The sequence below is a fragment of the Heteronotia binoei genome, chromosome 6 (genome assembly GCF_032191835.1).
Source record: "Heteronotia binoei isolate CCM8104 ecotype False Entrance Well chromosome 6, APGP_CSIRO_Hbin_v1, whole genome shotgun sequence".
NCBI lineage: Eukaryota > Metazoa > Chordata > Lepidosauria > Squamata > Gekkonidae > Heteronotia > Heteronotia binoei.
This window is the reverse complement of record NC_083228.1, coordinates 77,970,683-77,993,328: the sequence shown is the minus strand read 5'-3', so window position 1 is coordinate 77,993,328 and position 22,646 is coordinate 77,970,683. Positions and strand designations below refer to the sequence as shown.

Here is a 22,646-nt window from a genome sequence, read left to right as displayed (position 1 = left end):
CCTGGGACAATCTTCTAGTTTTCAAAAATATCAAAAGGTTTTTTTTAAAAAAAACCAAAGAGTTAAAATTACAGCCAACGTCAACCAAGATCTTACAAAACCTCACAAGATCATGGCTGGCAGTTGGGCAGACATGGAGAAAGGAAGTGCCCAGAGAAATCAGAAAAAAGAGCAGCAATTATACAAGAGGAGAGAAAGCTGGAGGATAAAAACGTGCTTTGCCTCTCCAAAAGTCCCCGACTGTACTATTCTACCAGGTTAACAGGAACCAGTTAATGTACTCTTCTTATATAAAATCTAACACTCAAGTATTTAGGAATCTACCACAGTGACAACTGCGTTAGCTTAAAAGCAGATTCATCTTTTCACTTTAAAACCTGCACAAATACTGATGCAATTCTCACCCATATATATGCTTAGGAATGGTATTACTGCCCTAGAAAGACCCAACTTACTGCCCAACGAGGCCACCAAGACAGCTACGTATTAAAATTAAACATTATAAACTAAACATGCTAAAACTTTATATGCCATATTAGGGCACAGGCAATACTAATGCTAAAAACAAAACAAATGCATATCATGAAGTATTTGGACCCACCTGAACATTTCCACAGACACAAGGGATTTCTGTCAGTGGAATACAACTTCCTCACCTCCCCCCTTCTTGATGCAGCCCCAGATGCTCCCCTGAAATGCTGCTCCTGAGGGACAGGGGACTCCCATGAACAGCATGAGGGTGTAGTTCAAAATCTGTTAACAGGAGAGGAGAATCAGGGGGGGAAATGGTCCTTACATTTACGTAAATCTTTTATGCGATACAACACAATGCTTCTGTGCCACTTCAGAATGCCAATCTTATTTTGGAGTTTCTACCTAACATACCCACAGGAACATAGTTTTAACTAGATAATTTACTACTTTGGGCAGATTTTAAGAGCTAGATTGGAGCTCAATAGCATCTTAGAGACCAACAAGATTTTCAGAATATAAGCTTTTGAAAACTTCATCCCGTGTCGGTCTCTAAGGTGCTACTAGACTCGAACCCAGCTGTTCCACTGCAGACCAACACAGCTGCCTTCACAAGCTATGCAGAGTTTAAGACATCCATTTTCTTAAAGCATTTCGCAGTTTCCACTTTTCTTGTTTTTTAATTAGTACAGCACAAAAACAAAATACAACCCTAACACTGACATTAGATACAAAACCCTGCAATCATGCCAGAAAAAAAGGATTTTGCAGATTCATATGTTTTTTACTGAACACTGATGCAATACATAGTGCATTTTACAAAGGCTATCTTCTTTGGACCCAAAGTGCAAATCAGGCACATGAAGGAACCAAGTCTGCCGATCAGCATGGCTTCTACAGAGGGAAGGAAGTCCTGCCTTACCAGCCTTTTGGAGTTCTTCAAGAAAGTGAACAATCGTGTAGACAACAGTGACCCAGCAGACATTATATACTGGACTTTCAAAAGGCTTCTGACAAGGTACCTCACCAAAGACTCCTGAGAAACTTAGCAGTCATGGGCAATGCTCCCTCTAAGCCAGAGGTATTCAAATGTGTGACCCATGGGCTGGATCAGGAGAGCTCCTATCAGCCCTGTGAGCAACTTTTGGTAGTCATCTGCTTCCTTCTCTCTCTTCCTTGCTTCCTTCTGTGTCACAAATTGCTTTTATTTTAAGTTTGTTTAAATCTTTGTGTTTGCCTGTGTCCTTTATAAAGTTTAAATTTCTGCAACCTGTCATTACATTTTATGACACATATGGCCCAGCCTGACAAGGTCTCATTTATGTCAGATTCGTCCCTCATAACGAATGAGATTGACACCCCTGCTCTAAGCTGTGAGCTACTGGCATTAAAGTTATGAGCTACTGCATAAATTAGTTTGCTCTGGGGCCACTTTTCCTGAGCTAAGACAAAAATGTGTGAGCCAGAGGCTAAAAAACTATGAGCTAGCTCATACTAACTCAGCTTAGAGAGAACACTGGTAATGGGATAAGAGGACAAGTTCTCTTATGGATTAAAATTTGGTTAAATGACAAGAAAAAAGGAGTAGAAATAAATGGACAGTTCTCACAACAGAAGGAACTAAGCAGTGGGGTTCCACAAGGATTGGTATTAGGGCTGGCACAATTTAATTTATCTGGAACTAGGGATGAGTAGTGTAGTGGCCAGCTTTGCAGATGGCACAAAATAATTCAGGATGATGAAAACCAAGGATGACTGTGAAAAATCTCATAAATTGAGCGAGTGTGCAACAATGTGGTAAATGAAGTTTAATATTGCTAAATGTACAGTGATGTGCAATGGGACAAAACTTCCAATTTCAAGTATAGGCTCATGGGGTCTGAACTTGCTGAAACTGAGAGGGAAAAAGACCTTAGGACCATAGTTCAATGAAAGTGTCAACTCAGTGTGTTGCAGCAGTCAAAAAGACAAACTCAAGTTTAAGCATTATTAGGGAAGGGGTTGAACATAAAATGGCTGATACTGTAATGCCCCTGGTATAGATCTATGGAGCTGCCTCATTTTGAATACTTGTACAGTTCTGGTCACCATTTCTCAAAAAGGATATTGCAGAGATGGGAAAAGTACAAAAGAGGGCAATTAAGATGATTAAGGGGTTGGACCAACTTCCCTGTGAGGAAAAGCTGAAGGGTCTGGGACTTTTCAGTTTAGAAAAGAGACAATGAAGGGGGGACATGATAGAAGTTTATAAAATTATGCATGAGGTGGAAAGGGACGACAAAGTGAAAATTTTATCCCTCTCTCTAAATACTAGAACTCAAGGGCATAAAATGAAGCTGACAGGCAACAGATTCAGGATGGCCAAAGGAAATACTTCTTTATACAGAGAGTGATCAAAATGTGGAATTCGCTGACAGAAGATGTAGTGATGGCCACAGGAATAGACAGCTTTAAAGGGGGATTAGACAGATTAATGGAAGATAGGTCTATCAACAGCTCCTAGCAACAGTGACTGAGGAGAACCTCCATGTTCATAAGCAGTCAACCTCTGAACTGCAGTGCCAGGAGGCAACAGGGGAACATCTCTGAAAAGAAGGAACTGAGCTAATATTTCATATCCATTACTAAATTCATCTTTGAGTGGTGTGGCTAGAGTTGTGGCTTTTAAGTAAACTCTGAAGTTCTGACGGGGAGGAAACATGTTTTCCAGAAAATCTGTGTTAAGAGACCCATTTGAAACATCCAGTACTTATTTTGGTACAAGATCTTAATTCACTTTAAGGTCATTAACTAAGTTATACACAATATTGTTTATGCACAAAATTGTACTTTTGGTATATTTATGATATAAAAATCATTTTATTCATCAGTACATTTATTGTATTAGAGATGAAGCAGCAAGCTGCTGCACTAAATATACCTATGTATTTGCCTGCTGGGAAAATCATAACCTTTCCAAAATGAACTCTGCAATAAATGAAACAAATTTGTGTCAAAAAACCCAACAACCCTGTTTCTTAAAAACAGGTTCCTTTCCAGAGAAGCGGCACTATCCAGAAACAAACAAAAAACAAGATCTATTTGTCAGAAGCATTAGTGGAGTAGTATGCAAGCAACATTCACTCATTCAAACTGCTTCCAACTCTCTGCAAAGACTAGTGTCTGCCCCCAGCACAACAAATGACAATATTAAAAGGCTATCAGTAAATATAGACATTGAATTAAACTTTACAACAACATTGATCTCTTCAGTAATCTACCATCCCACACAATCCTGGCATCATAACTGTAGACAAAATCAGCCACACAAAACTCTCATGTCATTTGAACAATGAACATAACCTACTGCTTTGCATAAACAGCACTCCATGGAACAGCCTGCCTTAGCAGGCAGTGCAGACACAGTTCTACTGTAGTCCCTGCAAAGGGATGGGTGTGGCTCAATGGCTATGCTATGTCTGTGTCCCCCAACAGGAGCAGCTTACCATGAAGGAACCGCCATCGAAGTGCGGGGCCGGGGGGGGGGAGAACTATAGACCCCACCAAGGAACCACAAGAACTCTGACAGTCATTTGCTCTTTGCTGTTAGTGCCAAATATTACTTATTGCTGCCCTTGCGCCTCTTTGGTCTCTATGTAGGCAGCCATCTTACAGGGTAGGGGTTTACTGTGAAGGGTCCTTCTCCTCTGAGGTCAGGAAGCCATCTCTGTGGGTTATTCCCATCCATCCTTCAGGGAGGCAGAAAATACTTTTTTCTACTTCCTGTTGGCACCTTCAGAATGACCCTCCCTTCAGTTTTGGGACTCCGAAAGCAGTAACCGTAATTCAAGTAATACTCTAATTCTGTTAAAGAAAAACACTGAACAAGAACATTAATGCCCACATAACAATACCCAGTGAGATACAGTGTAGAAAGGCAAGAAGAAGAGAACAGCACATAGAAACAGGAATGTTGATGATGATGGGAGGGCCAAGATGGCCTCCTGACCTCAGAGGAGAAGGGCCCTTCACAGTAATTACACGAATGGTCATTCTCCCTCTGAGGCAGAGGCCATCTCTGTGGGACCTCCCAGAGCAGTGTCCCTTAGACAGGTAGGTCATCATCATTGGCTGTTATCGCGGTGTGCTGCAAAATTCTTCTTCCAACCGCAACATCAGCTGAAGCCAAACAATTCAGCTTGAATTGACAAACAAAAGTGGAAATGGAAAAGCATGCAGTTGCTTTACAAGCTTCTTCCATCAGTGCTCCATTGAGTAGGGCTGCGTTGGGGGATGATTTACACAAGAAATGTGCCATAATTCTGGTAGGTGTCTCCAGCCAGAAGCCTTGTAGACCACAATAATACAGGTGTCACGCTCCTCCCATGTCTCCCAGGGTGGGCTGGCCTCCTTTTATTCACCTCAGGTGACCTTCCCAATTCCTGCCTCCTCCCTCTTGTTGGCCCCACCCCCCCTTCTTAAGCTCAGATGCGGGGGGCAAGGTCTACTGGGCATTGTCAGCTGGTACTCGGGCTGTGGGAGCACTCAACTGTCGCCACTGGAAATTGACATGGCGGTACTTGCTGCCACGGTTTGGGAAGTGGCTCCCACCTCTTCTCCTGGCAGTTGGGGCTTGGTAAGCGGCGCATCTTCCCCTCTCTTCTTCTCCCTCATCAAGGCATCTTTCCTCCTCTGCAGGTAAGGCTGAGCTTGACCCAGACCTTGAGCGGCGAGCTTTGGATGTCGGGGTTCCACCCCCAACGTTGGCAGGGCTGGCGTGGGTCTCCCCCGACCCTCTCCGCTATCGGGGTGCGTGCTGGGCCCTCAGGCGGGTAGCAGGGTGGTCAGCTTGCCAGTGAGAGTGGGGCAGACTGTCGCTTCGGGGGCGGGGGCAGGCAACTCACCAAGTCTCAACTGGAGCTGGTTGGGACAACAAGCCTTGAGAACTAAGCTAATGGAAGTCTTAGACATTTGACCAGATCTGGAGGGTGATATGTTGCTGAAGTAGCTGTTTTCCTGATAGACTCTGTCCTTGCAATGTAGATACCGAGCGCTCTGTGGATGTCCATGGTATGCCACACAAATTCCTTGGGATGCTTGGACTGTGGGCAAAATGTGGGAAGATAGATCTCTTGTGATCTGTGAAAATTCAAATAAACTTTAGGCAAAAATGTTGTATCAGCCCTGACACTACCTTATCTGTGTGATGGATTAAAGGTTTGATTTTACAGATAAGACACTAATTTCTAAGACTCTGTGAGCTGAGGTTACAACAATTAAAAATAGAGTCATCATATGCACTTACAGGCCAACTTCCCTGAAAGGCTCAAAGGGAAACTTTGCAAGGGCAGATGATACTGTAACCTCCAAACAGGACAGTGATGTACCAGAGGAGGAGCCTAAAGCATAGCATTTTGCAGGAAAACACAGGCCATGATGTTTGGTCAGCTTGTATCCTCCATAAACAGGAAGCACTGTTGTAAGGGCAGCAATCCGTCTGTGGATACTGGAGGACCTTAGACCTTATGTCAGACCATCCTGGAGAAAGACTAACACAGAAAAACAGTGAAGGGTGCAACAGTTCGATCTGGTTTTGTTTGCACCATCTCACAAAAGCTGTCCAGATAGTGTTGCAAATGTGATTGGCACCTGGAGGAAAGGATAGTGTCTGTTACCTCAGAAGAGTAACCTAGATCCGAGAGCATTTTGCACTCAATCTCCAGTGGGAAAATGAAGCCAGTATGGCTGGGGATGCCAGATCAGACTCTGACTAAGCATGTCTGGAGACAATGGAATAGACAGAGGAGAACAGATTTCTGTAATTGTCAAGAGCCAAGGATGATGAGCACAATGAGGAGCCACTAGTATGACTTTGGCCTCCTGCTCCCAAATCCTGCAGATGGTCTTGGGAATGAGAAGCAGAGGGAAGTGAAGACGAGTCTTGGGGCAGGGAGACATGAGCGCATCTTCATGCAGTAATACCTCCTGAAAGAAGCGAGGAAGCTGATGATTGGTGCTTGATGCAAGCTGGTTTAGGAGAGGATGTCCTACGTATTGGCAAATGAGGTTGAAGATCTTGGGATGGAAGAACTGAAGGGAGGGTCATTCTGAAGGTTCTAACAGGAAGTAGAAAAAAGTATTTCCTGCCTCCCTGAAGGATGGATGGGAATCACCCACAGAGGTGGCCTCCACCTCAGAGGGAGAATGCACCCCAATCAGGTAAGCATGGATGTGACAGTCCCAGCTTCCACCTCAGACTGCTGGAACCATTTCTCTCTACCACTAAACCCACTACTGCGTATTGCCACAACTATTTTACTGCACACAACAGTTGGTACCAGTACGGGGTGGGGGAGCTGGCAGACATGCTGGCATTCCAGTACCATGAATGGCACCATACTCATGTAGACCATACTCATACCCACCCTCGCACTCTTTCCTGCCTCTGCTCCATATAATTGAGTTAGAACAACAGGGCTGCCGGGGGATGCCTCATGCTCTGCCATGTATCTTGATCCTGTATGCCCAGTTGGGAAAGCAATTTAAGAACTTTTCACAAGTGCTGGAACTGTGGGTTCTAGTCCAGTCTTTGCCTCCTATTTTACAGCTCCTTAGCTGGTTGCTGGACAAAAAATGAACTTCGCCTTTTGGCCAGTGTCTCCATAACTGAAAATCAAACTCATGCCACCCATTTGCCACATGGGTGCCTTCCCCCAGTGATTTACCAGGGGACAGACTGTGGAGCTGCCATTGGTAAGGGTACAACTCAGGCCTGTAGCTACAGGAAGGGCACTCTATTTAAGCCCCCCCCCCCGCTCTGTAGGGTCCCACCATTGGAGGACCTCCAATATGCTTCTAATTCATACAGCCAGCAACAAGACCCAAGGAAAAGGGAGGGAGAGAGAGCACGAGAGAGAGCAAGAGCACGAGAAAGCAACAGCAAGAGAGAGAGCACAAGAGCACAATGGCAAGAGCGAGAGAGCACGAGACAGCAAGAGCAACAGCACGAGAGACAGAAAGAAAGAACAAGAGTGACAGCAAGAGAGGGAGCACAAGAGTGACAGCATGAGAGAGAGCACAAGAGAGCAACAGCAACAAGAATGAGAGAGAGCACATGAGAGAGCGAGCGAGCATGAGAGCAACAACTGCCCCCCCCCAAAAAAATGTTTATACCCTAGGCCCCCCCCCACCCAAATTTTTCTGGCTATGGGCCTGGTACAGCTGTATGTTTTCTTGTTGCTGCCTCAGTGTCTGTATTCCCCTTGCCAGGCAAAGACTGGTGAACTTGCATGCCACACCGGCTGAGATCCAAGCTCAGTCAAGAGTTCTGGGTGGGTCACTGTAGTAGCTTGTGCTGGGTGAGCTACAGAAGCTTGGGAATGCTGTGGCTGGAGTAGCCATGCTGGATTGGCAGTGTGCCTGCAGGGCAGGGATACAAACCCACATCTGCAGAGTTTACTTGGGTATGTCAGCTCCAGGACTTCTGGTAATCACAGCTCCTAGGGAATGAAGGAATGGGTGGTTCCCCCCATTTTTCACACTCTGTACACAGGCATCATATCATGTGTGTCAGTGGACCATGGAAGCATCATATTCTGCAGTTTGCTGTGTCTTTTTACACCAAGAAAAGAAGCATTAGAAGCATGCTTCTCTGTGACAGATGGATGTTGGCGGGTCTACTATGCATTCCAGTATAATCATAATGTGTGCAGGGCCTTGCAGATAGGTGTTTGTGTCCAATGTCTCCCTCCTTAGAACAACCATGGTGCCAGGGCTGCACACTGTTGAAAGATCAACATTTTCCAATGTAGGGTTTTTATTTCCTTGACTTTACAGAAATGAAGACACCAAGGACTGAAATAAGCACCTCTACTCTTTCATGTTTATTTCTTGATATGGTATGTATATTTTCAAGCACAGACTAGTACCTGCAGAAGACGTAAAAATGTGAAGCAGACAAGAACATTTGAATTGTACTTCTCTACAGTATACAGAAACCTAACACTGTAAACTGGGTTTGCATAGCTGTTAAAGCAGAAAACATCTAAAGGAGAAATGTAAAACTAAAACAAATACGTTAAAAACCTGCCCTAAAATGCACTACTCTTGTTCTAAAAATAAAATATAAAAGAGGCATTTTCCATAACATTTCCACCAGAGCCTTCACATCACGAATTGAGGAATGATCAGGCCTGGCGCATCCCAGTAGGCCAGGTAGGTGGCTGCCTAGGGTGCCACCTGATCCACAGGGCGGGCACCCCCTCCCTTCCCAAGTGTGTGCTCCTCAGAGCCTGCCTTCCCTAGCTGCAGAAGTCTTCTGCAACAAGAGAGAGCAGGCTGCGAGTGCACACGTTGCTGCTCTCAGACCCGGGAAGGCAAGAGCAGCGGGGCAACACAGTGGCATGTGTGCTCCTCAGAGCCTTGCAAGGAAGGCAGACTCCAAAGAGCTCATGCGTCACCCCACTGCTCTCACGTTCTTGGAACAGTACAGACCCAGGTAGGTGAGGGTTGCATGGCAGGGGGCTCTGGCACTCCTCAAAGCTTGCCTTCCCTTGCAAGGGGAGGCAGGCTCCAAGGAGCACACATGCACCCCACCCTGTCGCCCTCACCTTCCTGGGTCTGCCAGGAGCAGGACCTAGGCCACCAGACCCCCTGGTGCCAGCCCTGAGAATGATGAATACACAAAGAACCAACCAGTCCCCACCAAATGAAATTTTTCCCACATACGAACAACTGTTTCAAGAAGCACAAGCAAAGAAACAAAAAGCCTCAGTCACACTGTAGGTAGATGAAATATTCATGTATACCCATGAAACAGCCTCATGGCAGACATGATAAAAAGAAAAAAGAAAAGATCCCCACTTAGCATAGGAAATAGGGCTTTGTGGGACAATCACAATTACAAGCTAAATACCTGTAGTTGCTACAGAGTGAACCTCATAGCAAGCAACAACTGAAGGCATTTGTTGCCCTTTGTTCCCATGTAGTGAAGAATTTAACTGCCCTCTACCATTATAAAACAGAATAAAATAAAGGTGAAAGTTTCCTATGCCTAGTTTTGCTTATCCAACACCATTTGGGGGGGGGGGGGGGGGAGATAGAGGGAAGAATGGAGAATGCAGCACAGACTATTGTACAATTACTACTACATTACTAAGAATAAAGTCATCAAAAACCTAAATCCTTGCAAAAACTGAACATGAATGCATTATTACCTTCACTTTCTCTCTTCTCAAACAGCAGAAAAGACAATTTTCATCAAAAGACCAATCAGAGACACCTTCAGGCTCAAAGTCTGTGAATAAGAGAAAAGAACAAGTTACTTCATATCCATTAAAACTATATTTCACGTACAGTCAAATAAAAGCATTTTTCGAATTCATTACCTGTTTTATAAGTCTTTTGCCACAATTTAGGACAGGCAGGTCTGAATGCTGTCATGCTTTAATCTCCATAGTGTTACAAAAGTATAATTTTCGCCTACAAAAAAAGCTGATTTTTCTAAGCAACGCCAAAACTACTGCCAGCTATACAGAGATGAAGGCACGCTCATTAGTAATTTTAGCCAATATGAAACTAACTGTGAGCATTGCCTGGGGGGAGGGAAAAAGCACAAATCACCAAGGTAACATACGTTTTCTAGAGGCAGAACAGAGGTTGATTCTGTCATTAGAAATGCAGATCAAGGCAAAAAAATTAATACCTTTAAAAAAACTGAGATCTTTTAATAATTCAGGTCCAAACAGCCCTTCTAGAATACTTTCAAATCCTAAAAGCAAAGAAAAAATTGTTAGTTTTCTAGATTATGCATGCTTCTTGCCAGAAAATTAAGTCCTATATGTATCTGCTCCTAGAACAAAGCTGTGTATGTTTTTACACTGTATTTTTAAGAACTACCAGTCAGCTGTGATAATTAAACTGAAAAAGGATGAAGTTTCATTTAAATACAATATTTTACAGATTCAAAAAGCAATGGTGATCACCAAGCAAAATAATTTAGCAGAAATGGAAAAAAGTTTGAGTCAATGTAATTAATTCAATTTCTTCTTCAAATAAACCCAGCTCATTTTAGTCTATCAACTCAAAAATGTATATATTTGCCCCTATACTGCAGCTCTCTTCCACCTTCAAACCTTAGAATTTCTTACAAAAGGAAAAATTACTAAGGACAAAAAAGCATTATAATACAGTGTGTGCATTGTGTAAACTCGATTACTACTATTTTTTAAAAAGAGAGGTGGTGAGTTCTATTTTAAAAGATTACACCTCCTCTCAATTATTGCCACTATTTGTAAATGTAAATTCAATGTTAATCTAAATCAAGACTTGCTGCTAACAATATGGCAGCTCAAGTTACCCAATACTCAGAATATGAGAGAAAAGACATAAGTACTGGGAAAGGGTCATTTTTAAAAGAAACCACTGTCAATTCTGCTAGAGATTACACTAAAAGATGAGATTTCTTGGATTTGGCAGTAAATTTTCTGTCTTCTCCCAATAGTGCTGTTTTCTAATATTTATCTTTTGTAAAATATTTGAAATTGAGCAAGAACAGGAAAAAAGTAAGCTTGAAAATGTGGTCCAGAAATAGTTGTAATCTTGCATGATACAGAACTATGTACAACAACTGTTTCCATCAGTTTACAGGCTTACAGATCAATGTAGGAAAAGCTGTTCTTTCATTTATTAGGCATGAGCAAGAACCATAATGCAACATCTGAGCATTATAATCATTTCCTATAGGATTCACAACTCCAGAAGAACTCTCATTTAACCTTTAGCTGTTAAAAAGGCTACTAAAGAATGCAACCAGCAAAAGCAGCATAGATATATTCCAAAATAGTTTCTGGCATATGAAACCTTATGCCCTGAAAATTTGCTATTGTTTAAGGTAACACAAAGCTTATTTGTTATTTGGATCAATGATGATTAACTAATGATAGAACTACTAGGGACATGCAGAAGAGGAAGGAGAGAAAAAATAGAGACCAAAAAAAACAAGGAACTGCAGGAACAGTGTTTACACAAGTAAACATGATAAATCCAAGCACACAATAGCATTTTGACATTCAGATTGGCACTATAGTCAGAGGTCCCTCTCCTAACTCTAGAAAAATTCTGATAATCCTTATAGGAAAACTAAGGCACAATCAGGGCTGTAAAAGCCTCACGGCTGGGGAGAGGGGGAGGAAGAATCCCAGAAATCTGGTTGCCTATTCATCTAAGGGGCCTGCTATACATCCAACAGAGATGTATGAAACTGAAACAAATACTAGGCTTGTCTTTAAAACAACACACAAAACCCAATAACTATATAAATAAAAGCCATGTAACAAACAGGAAATTTGGACTGGAGAAGCACCTGCTACCCAGTGGAATTCTTCACAAAATAAATAAAATCTGAGCTCTGTTGTATGCATTGTTAGCTCCTAATATGTTGGCACTCAGACACAGAACATTTCAGCTGTGCACAGAACTGACTTCTAAAAAAAGTTTAACCTTTTATATTATTTATAACATTAATTGTCAATTAGTTTGCCACACACACAACAGTGCAGTCACAATGCCTGCAAAACTGGTTACAGAGCCTGGACAGTGCAATCCTACCTTGCTCAGTTCATTGTTCTCACCAATAGTAACATCACTTGGTTTTTATTAATATTAAATATTAGATTTAACAGTTGCATAGCAACAGCAGAAGAGCGTATATGCAATACTCAACATCAAAAAAGCCAAATAAGGCAACAGCGAATACATTCAAAAATTATTTTAAGGACTTGGCAGAATTGTTATACAGACCAATAAAAACCCAACATACTGCAGAAAGGAAACCAGCAATGTTAGAATATGACTTATTATGTTAATCTCTTAATATTCTAAGGCCAGCATTCCGACACAACAGACCACACACACATTACTATAAAGATCCTAAAAGATCATGCTTTCCTTTTGGTCAAGATTTCTTTCTCTTTCTTAGGTCTTAAAAGCTACAAACACCCCCTCTTTAGTTCATCTACACTGGATTTTTATTTGATAGACATAATTTTTTCCTAGTTCTCAAAAGGAAACAATTGTTAATTCCTATACTTATACCTTCATCATCTGCAAACAGATTATGGTACTTCAGGTATTCATAGCGTGTGGGGTAGCTGGGTGAAAAGCTGGCCAGAGAGGGGAAGGGAAAATAGACATCTGTGTACTATTGCCCTTTCTGGCTCTTCTTCAAGTCAAGGTGATGTTAGTAACCATATCAACAACTTTCAAGGCTTTAAAATCTTGCTGTTAAATGCCCAGTCAGGAACAGGAAAAATAGAGGGCTAACCAGGTATGTATTATAGGGATTTTACCCTTCCTCACTGTGTCCCCCAGTGCATTTGGTGATTATCAGCATAGGTCTGGTGGGTGAGGAAAGTGGTGTTATTGTGGTGTAAAGACCTCTATCCCCACCCCACCCCCATAGTACCCCATCCAGGATACTTCTGGTTTTGGGACTGTGTACCAAATCTGGGATTCAAAAACAGATTTGGAATTCTGTTGTTATATCACCCATCCCACTGCTTCACAGTCTCCCCTCCCTGCTTGAGCTGACAGAGACTGTTTTGGGGTGTTCAGAATCCCTAGGGACATTCTCTTGGGGAACTTCAACATTCATGCTAAGGCTGTCTTGTCAGAAACAGCTCAGAATTTCATGACCTCCATGACTACCATGGACCTCTAAGGTACCGTAATTGTCCTACACATTGTGCAGGCCACACTCTTGGTCTGGTATTGGAATGGATGACGTGATTTGAAGCTGGAGAATAGATGATGGCTCCTTTTTTCATGGTTGAGTTTAGACATACAGGGATAACAAGATTCTGTGGGGGAGGAGGTTCTATTAAAATTATCCTCCCCTGGACCCAGATGGATCCAAATAGTTTTCTGGCTGCTCATGGCAATTTTCCTGTTGACATGGCTGTTGTTCTGATCAATACCCTGGCTGACCTATGGAATGATAAAATGACTTGGCCACCTGACATGATCATTCCCAAACACTTAGTATTGGAGTCCATGCGGGTCCTTGATTTCTGAGGGGCTGCAAGGGAAACAGCTAAAGCAAAAGTGGATGGATACTTAGGCCAAATCCAATAAGACACAGATGAAAGCTCATTTTAAAATATATTCCATGGCAGTAATGGTGGCATCTGCACAGTGTAGGTCAGAAAAGCTGTTCCAGTGCATCAGAGACCTGTTGGGATCTAGGCTTGCAGCAGAAGACAGCCTACAGCCAGTTTGGTGTAGTGGTTAAGTGTGCGGACTCTTATCTGGGAGAACCGGGTTTGATTCCCCACTCCTCCACTTGCACCTGCTGGAATGGCCTTGGGTCAGCCATAGCTCTGGCAGAGGTTGTCCTTGAAAGGGCAGCTGCTGTGAGAGCTCTCTCCAGCCCCACCCACCTCACAGGGTGTCTGTTGTGGGGGAGGAAGATAAAGGAGATTGTGAGCCGCTCTGAGACTCTTCGGAGTGGAGGTCGGGATATAAATCCAATATCTTCTTCTTCTTCTACTTGTAACCATTTCGCCCAACATGTAGCAGATGAAATATCTCACACCCGCACCAATTTAAACTCTGCATTAGCAATGAAAGGAGTGCAGGGTGCCAACTTGTCCAGTTATTTGGGATACTTTTTAATGTATTCAATCGGAGGTTATGGACAGGTATGACCCAACTTGCATGACCCTTGCCTTTCCTGGCTACTTCAATCTGCCAAGAGAGGCTGGATGGCTGTGGCCAAGAGATAGTGAACATATCCTTGAGAGAAGAGGTGGTCACCCCAGTCCTGAAACAAGCTGTTGTGTGTCCTTTACTAAAGGAGCCTATCATGGGCCCAGGAGATTTCAGTAACTATTTACCAGTGTTTAATATTCCATTCTTGAGCAAGATGACTGAACAGGTAGTGGCTGTCCAACTTCAAGCATTGCTGAGTGAAGCAGATTGTTTTGAGCCTTTCCAATCTGGTTTCAGGCTTGGTTATGGGACTGAAACAACTGCAGTTGATAGCCTGGAGTTCAACTTTGTTATTTCTCCAGGACCTCTCAGCAGCTTTTTATGGTATCCTTCCAGACTGCCTTTCTAGGCTAGGACTACAAAGCACAGTTTTGCAGTGATTCCATTCCTACATGGAAGACACGTTTCAGAAGTTAGACCTGAGGCACTGTTGCTCAAGTCCATGAACCTCTAGAGTCCCACAAAGCTCCATCTTTTCTCCTGTTTTTAAACTTCTAACACAAAACCACTGAGTTAGGTCATACGGAAATATGAAACTAGGTTGCCATCAGTATGTGGATGGCACTCAAATCTGTCTGTAAATCCATAGTTTGGAGGTGCTCTTGGACCCAGACCGAGGTCTACTGTTGGATGAGCAGGTGGCAGCTGTGGCCAAGAGTCACTTTTATCCACTTTGACTGGTTAACCAGCTACAGCCCTTCCTAAGCATGCCCCCACTGCATCTCGAGTAGACTACTGCAATGCCCTCTACATGGGTCCATCCTTGAAAGGTGTTCAGAAGTTTCAACTTGTACAAAATGCTGCAATCAGGATGTTGACAGAAGTAGGATATAGGAATCATAAACTCTAGCCTCAGTCCATCTACCACTTAGCTTCCAAAGAGGGCTGTCAATTCGGATAAAGGTTTACCGAATTTTTACCGAATAGAGCCAATTCGGTAAAAATTTGGGAACAGGTATTCTGGATAGGCATCTGAGTCTATTTTTGAATTCCAAATACCTGATTTCCAAATATTTATGGTAATATTTGGAAATATTCGGTAAAGCTATTCCTTCCATTGTTTTCGATAGGGAAAGGCAAAAGGCAGTCTGTGATTGCCTTTCCCGCCTTTCCCTGGCCTTTTCCCGCCTCTGGCTGGGGGGGAAGGAAGAGGCCTCTGACCAATCAGAGGCATGCATTTCTGCAAAGTGCAACTTTGTGGCTTTGCAGGACCCTGCAGGGCTGTTTCTGCAGGGGGAAGGGAGAAACTGCACTTCTCCAATGGGATTTCATGTTTTCCCCCTCAAGCCAATCAGAGAACAGAACAATTTATTTTCAAACTGTTCTGTTCTGTCCATGGGCAGAGAGAGGGTATTTACCATCTCTTGCCCCCTGGACTCCATTGCTGTTCCTGTTGCCATAGAGAGACTGTGAGCTGGTGCCTCTGCTGCTTTGAACATATGAAGCTGCCTTATACTGAATCAAACCTTTGGTCTGATTATTGTAGTATTGTCTTCTCAGACTGGCAGCAGCTCTCCAGGGTCTCAAGCTGAGGTTTTTCACACCTATTTGCCTGGACCCTTTTTTGGAGATGCCAGGGATTGAACCTGGGACCTTCTGCTTCCTAAGCAGATGCTCTACCACTGAGCCACCGTCCCTCCCAAAGCGCTCCATTGCTCTGCTCTCTTGTGGCCTGGTGTGGTGATCCTGATCCTGAATTCGGACTTCAGCATCTGACTGGGTGAGAGACTTCTTTTTTTTCTTTATTGTGGGGAAGGGGATTGGAGAATTTTTATAAGCAGGTTTTTGTTTCTATCTTTTAGAAAACCTGTTTTCCTTGGGTAGGTGTCTGGGTGGTTTGGGGGGGGGGGCTGCTGGGGGGGGGAAGGGGTGGCTCTGACCTGGCCTGACTGGGGTTGTGTTAATCACTTTTGCAGAATTTGTTAAAATCATTTCTGCTTTACTCTGCTGCTGTTTTGGGCCTCTGTTTGTTTGCTTTGGAACAGGCCATTTTTCAGTGGCCTGAGTGTCTGGACTCTGGTTGTTGTGTTTGTGGTGGGCCTTTGGTAGCTATGGTAGCCTTTGGTAGCTTCCAAGCCCAATTCTAAATGCTGGTGTTGACCTTCAAAGCCCCATATGGTGCCCTGACGCGGATAGCCCATGCAAGCCTGATCCCGTCAGATCTCAGAAGCTAAGCAAAGTCAACTTTGGCAAGTATTTGGATGGGAGACCTCCTTGGAATAAAAGCAGTCAGGAGGTGGGGCAGGCTTTATTCAGCCACCTCTATGAATATCCTCCATGCCCGCAGTAGGGATCAGTCACCAGAGGTCAGTAGGGGTCTGTTATAACAGACACACAACCCCCCGCCCCAACGAACAAAAACAAAAAAAGTATATGGTTTGGTATCAGCACAACCAAAGGACCTCCTGCTCTCATACAAGTACGGCCATGGTCATCTTCTGGGGTTCTCCTTTGGGTGCCCACCAGTGTTCCCTCAAAGCTGAATTCATGTGAGCTAACAGTTTTTTAGCCTCTGGCTCACACATTTTTGTCTTAGCTCAGCCTGTTCAGGAAAAATGGCCCCTGAGCATACTAATTTATGCAGTAGCTCACAACTTTAATGGCTGTAGCTCACAAAGTAGAATCTTTGCTCACAGGACTCCGCAGCGTAGAGGAAACATTGGTGCCCACATCTTCTGAGATTAGGTGGGTGCCACCAAGGAAAGGGCCTTCTTGGTCATGGCACCAAAACTCTAAAACTCTCTATCCTGAAAACCTCACTTATCCCCTTCTGTTGCTATCTTCCACCAGTAGAAGATCTCAGACATGCCCTCAGAGATTCTGCCCTTCTTGCCCTTTATTTTTATGTTTTTATGTGTATTTTCTCTTCGTTTTAATTGTTTTAATGATGTGTTTTTGTTGGTTTTAATGATACATTTGTATTATTTAGCGGTTTGATGTTAGCTGCCTTGGGGGCCCTGAAGAGGGCACAAAGGCAGGGTACAATTTATTACAACAACAACAAACAACAACAACTATTCATTTATAGTTGTGAAAGAAAAACTCTAGTGGAAAAAAGCAACAATAATGAAATGGGATTGTTTCAGGATTTCACAATGTCGTTTCAGCATTTTACAAGTCTGTTTTTTTAAGCCACAAGATTTGGCAGAAGGCCAACGGCAAAGTATGGACCACTGGTCATACTGTAAAGGTTCCTTCTATTTAAGGAAACATCCTCTTGTGCTTAGGTATTCGTTCTCTCATGATCCCTAGAGGCAGGAAATAGGTTGCTCTTTGGGTTGCTGAAAGAGATGGAGTGCCCACTCACTCTTCAAAGCTATCCAATGACTCTGTGGTGTGTCCATTCAAGAAAACTACCATCATTTAATCAGGGCCTATAATTGCTTATCTGTATGATGTGCCCTTCCCGCCTGTGGTGCACTTTATTTAATGTTTTACTGTTTCCACTTGTTTAATTTTAATGTATTGTTTTAACTTTTAATGTATTGTTTTAACTCTAAATTGTACGTTTTATTGTTATTACTGCATGTTGTGATCTGCCCTGAGCCCGTTTACGGGAAAGGGCAGACTATAAGCCTACTAAATACTTGTTACTTCAAGGAAAGTGAGTACAGACCTCAAGAGAAAACTACACACAACTTTATGGGTCCAAAATATTCTGTTCTTCAAATGGTAAGTCCAATGTTCCATTCTCTTTTGAAAGAAAAGAAGACATCCCATTATGCTTGGGATGTTTAAAAGCCCACAACAAAACAGGGAGGGAACATTATCTTTCTACCAACCAGGCCAAATTAGAACACCTGCTGAAGGACAAGCTGCCAAAAGCTGCAGTAGTTTTGGCAGTAGAGTTCATTTTATAGTGCCTCATAAGTGTGGATCCAGAGATCCACACTGTTGTTTTACAGATGTCCACCACAAAAGTGTTAGTGCTAAAGGACACACAGGTAGAGATACTTCTTATAGATTGGGTGGGGCTACAGCCCTCAGGGGCTGTAAATCTTGAGATGTATATGCCATGATAATGCTGAGTATTGCCTTGGATTTATTGTCTCTAATGAAAAGATGACATGCTGTGAAGAAATAGTCTTGATTTCTAGTGGGAACTGTCCATCTTATATAGATACATAACAGTCTACTTCAATCCCTAGTGGGTCAATTTTTCCTTTAGGATGTGCAAGCTTTAAGCTTTATATCCCAAGATCTGTGAAAAGATGAGTTTACATTGGGCATAAAAGAGGGATCAAGGCAAATCACTACCAGATCTTTGTGAAAGACTCAAAGCCTCTTCAGATAGCCAGTTTGGTGTAGTGGTTAAGTGTGCGGACCAGGTTTGATTCCCCGCTCCTCCACTTGCAGCTGCTAGCATGGCCTTGGGTCAGCCATAACTCTGGCAGAGGTTGTTCTTGGAAAGGGCAGCTGCTGTGAGAGCCCTCTCCAGCCCCACCCACCTCACAGGGTGTCTGTTGTGGGGGAGGAAAGTAAAGGAGATTGTGAGCCACTCTGAGACTCTTCGGAGTGGAGAGCAGGATATAAATCCAATATCATCATCTTCTTCATAACGGAAAGGGTTCCCAACCTGGATACACTTTGCTGATATCACTATTACAAGAAATACAACATTAAGGGTAAGATGTTTCAGTACAACTTCCCAGAATGGAATGGCCCTGAACTCTATATCTTGCAGAAGGTAGGAGAAAAGGATCTCCTATGGAAGGGAAAACACTAGTAAATGATTACTTGCTTTGGATACATCTACTGATTGGGTTGGACTAGATGACCCTAGAGGACCCTTCCAACTCTATGATTCTATGATGCCACAAAGTCTTTTGGCTGGAGAGCCTCTGTGAACACTCATGATGAGTGTTTCCATCATGAATTTCCAATATTTCACATATTTGTTTATACATTTAAGATCAACTATGGCTGTCATGTCCTCATTGTTTTTGGGGAATGAAGAAAATATTCTGTAGATACTGGAGAACTTCTGAGGCAACAAAACAGGCTTAACAGTTTAAATCTCTCAGAGGTGGCAGTGGTGGTAGTAGTAACTTTTTAACAGCCTTTAGACCAACTTACAATTCAATCAGGCATAAAATACAACAGTAAAAATTCAAATTTAAGAACTTTTAAGGTGGAGTTCTGGTAATTTGATAATTAATGCACAAAACATAGCAACTTCATATGTGATCTTAACATTATTATCAGATAAAAACCAGTGCCTTGCTTTGTCTGTGTTTATGTATGGACTTGACTGTGCGACTGAACAACAACATATGTAACCAGGAATCGTATCAAATAGTGGAGGTGATAATTCCATGACGAACCTTCGTAGAATGGACGGCTAAAAACATATGCTCTACAGACTTAACCTCCCCTAAGAAACAAAAGCATAACCTTTCTGGGTAGAAGATTGTATTGTACCTTCCCTCGATAACCACAGAAGGAAGAGCAGAACACCTAGCTAGAGTAAGCTCCTTTCTAAAACTGTTTACTTTCTAAAACTGTTTACTTCCACAAAGGCCAGATACGTTGCCAGCTCAGTAGTGCTTTTGACATTTAGCAGCGCCCCCAATTTTGATGCACTAAAAATAATATTCTATATCCTCAGTTCTTTGTTTAAACAGCTCTTGTACCTGCTCAGCTCCATATGTTAAGAGTATCTGATGAGAGAATCCAATTCTATTAATATAGATATGAACAGCTAGATAAAAATTGTCTTGGAGAATCAATGGAAACAACTCTTGTGGGTTAAAGTGACCTTTCAGCCATGTATAAATGCACAGAATACATACCTTAGCTTCAATCCTGAAATTGCTTGTTTCCAAACGTATCCAGGCATTAGGAATACAATTTGGAACTTGCAAAACAGCTCTTAAAAATTTAGATTGAACTCTTTCTTGTGGGGCAAAGCATGAGGTAGGCGGTCCTCAAAATGTCCGATAAAGCAACTGTTCCAATGATTTGGTCTTACATAACTTAAGGGCTGCAGGAATGAAATGCCCACTTGGGATTAAAAACATTTTCATTATGGCATTTGCCAATATTACTTGGCGACATATTTACTATGCTTTAACCTTAGAACCGGAGGCCTGTATAACTATGCCCAGATATTTTAAACTATTGACCTGTTTGATTTGATGGCATTTATCACCCAGTTCCTAGATTTCAGTCTGCTCCCAAAGGCTACAATTTTAGTTTTCTGATAGTTGACTGTGAGTAGCTCATTTTCACAGAACACAGCAAACTTTCTAAGGGCTCTCCTTAAACTAGCTGGGGTTCTAGATAATAGCACTGGTTCTTCAAAGTACTGTCTATTCAGACTGGCAATGGCTCTCCAGAGTCTCAGCCAGAGGTCTTTCACATCACTTACTATCTGGTCTAGTGGTTTACAGCATCATATCTCTATCTGACATCGGGAGACTGGAGATTTCAGGAAACTATTGTAGAGAGGAAGATCAAAGCCCATGGTGTCTTTTACCCAGTGGTATGCAGCAGAATTGAGCCAGACTTGAATGAAATGCTGCAGTCTACCCTCCACCAGTAGGGACCTGGTGTGATTTATACTGTTGGCAGGACTTGATCTCCTTGTTGTTAACAGAAGAGTGATTAGAGTTAGAGCAGGGGTCCCCAACCCCTGGGCCATGGACTGGTACCAGTCTGCAGCCTGTTAGCAACCGGGCTACACAGGGCCACCCCTAGGGCGCATAGCGACCCAGGCAGTCTCACTACCCCCCTCTTCGATGCCATGCCCCACCCATTGTGCCTTCTCCTCCCTTCGTTCTTCATAATTTTAAGGCGTGGGAAGGGGCGGTGAAGCACCGTGTACCTGGACTCTTTAAAGGCCACACCCCTATCCGCCAATCAGCTGACAGCCGGGAAAAACTGTACCAAAAGCTGGCTTCCTATGCCCCTCTGGCGTGCTCACGATCAGCGCTGCAGGCAGCAGCGGCAAGCAACCTGCTGAGAAAGCGCCGCCGCCCTTGCCTTCTCCCCACTCCCCACAGAGCCAGGTTGGTGTAGTGGTTAAGTGTGCGGATTTTTATCTGGGAGAACCGGGTTTGATTCCCCACTCCTCCACTTGCACCTGCTGGCATGGCCTTGGGTCAACCATAGCTCTGGCAGAGGTTGTCCTTGAAAGGGCAGCTGCTGTGAGAGCCCTCTCACAGGGTGTCTGTTGTGGGGGAGGAAGGTAAAGGAGATTGTGAGCCACTCTGAGACTCTTCGGAGTGGAGGGCAGGATATAAATCCAATATCTTGTTCCTAAGCCCAAGAAAAAAAGTGGGGATGAGGCAAGGGCGGTGCCACATTTTCAGCGGGTCACTCGCCCCAGCGCTGATCATAAGTGCACCAGAGGGGCATAGCCCAGCCTTCAACACTGTTTTTCACACCGATCAAGTGATCGGGCGGGGGGGGGGGGTGTTGGCCCTTAAAGAGCCCAGGAAAGTGGCACTTCACCGTCCCTTTCTGGGCCTTAAAATTGTGAAGAAGGGAGGGAGGAGGAGGCTGGGAAGGCAAACAGATTTTTGCCTAGGGGGAGGGGTAGAGGCCTAGCTTGCCTAGTAGGCGGCCGGCCCTGCGGCCACAGAGTGAAGAAAGATCTTTGCCCACTCCTCATTTAAAGACCCCCATGGGGGGCAGGGATGGGGTGAGAGCAGCAAAAACCCTAGCACCCCCACTGGTCTGTGGAAAAATTGTCTTCCACAAAGCCAGTCCCTGGTGCCCAAAAGGTTGGGGGCCACTGAGTTAGAGAACTTAAGGCCTGCCTTGAATGAGAGTCTGAACTTTTACTAGAAAGATAAGTCTTGTAGTCTCTGTGTAATCTTCGTAAGGCTCCGTAGTGGCAAATGGACCGTGAACCATAGGTTTGATAGAGCCTATCATCTTGTTTTGAGAAGGACAAGGTCTTTTTCTTGTCTTTTGTTTCTATCAGGATGTCCTCTAGAGTGCTACCAACAAGGTTGCGTCCAAGGAAAAGCTGTGTGAGTTCATAGGACTTTGAGAAGGCAGCAACTGTCCAGTTTTTGAGTTACAGGTTTCTGCCAACAACTACAGTAGAGACTAGGGTTGGGCACAAATCAAAGTACAAATAATGATTTTTGCCTAAAACAGCCCATTCATGGTTCGTTCTGAATCAGTTTAGGTACTCATGCTATGCATGACTCGCAAAACAAAGCAGCTTGTTTTTTGGGCCGTTTGGGTCGTTATCGGCAGGAGATCCTCCTCACATGCTGCAATGTGCCTGGTGTGATGACATCACCTGGAAGTTATGCTATGCACCCCAGAAAACGTGCCTGGAGCAACAGTGTCACTTCCGGGTGATATCACGCCGGGCACATCTGTGGTGCACTAGTGCTTTCTAGCCTCCCCAAACCAACGAACCACAATTTGTTAAGAAAATTTAAAAACACAAAATGAAATGAACCACCGAT

General features: G+C 43.5%; 2 protein-coding genes and 1 non-coding gene across 3 annotated transcripts in view; all 3 read right to left on the bottom strand.

Moving 5' to 3' along the window:
• Positions 1-22,646, bottom strand: part of LCOR (ligand dependent nuclear receptor corepressor) — a 93,098-nt gene that overhangs the window by 35,471 nt on the left and 34,981 nt on the right. The window contains exons 2-3 of the mRNA XM_060241832.1: positions 10,154-10,219; positions 9,666-9,745 (exon numbers count right to left, since the gene is read on the bottom strand). Of these exons, the coding sequence (XP_060097815.1) occupies positions 9,666-9,745; positions 10,154-10,219 (146 nt within the window). The remainder of the gene's footprint in view (positions 1-9,665; positions 9,746-10,153; positions 10,220-22,646) is intronic.
• Positions 1-22,646, bottom strand: part of LOC132573894 (uncharacterized) — a 118,518-nt gene that overhangs the window by 60,925 nt on the left and 34,947 nt on the right. The window lies entirely within an intron of this gene.
• On the bottom strand, positions 15,783-15,849 carry TRNAP-AGG (transfer RNA proline (anticodon AGG)). Its single transcript has one exon. It is a non-coding gene; the product is annotated as a tRNA-Pro (tRNA).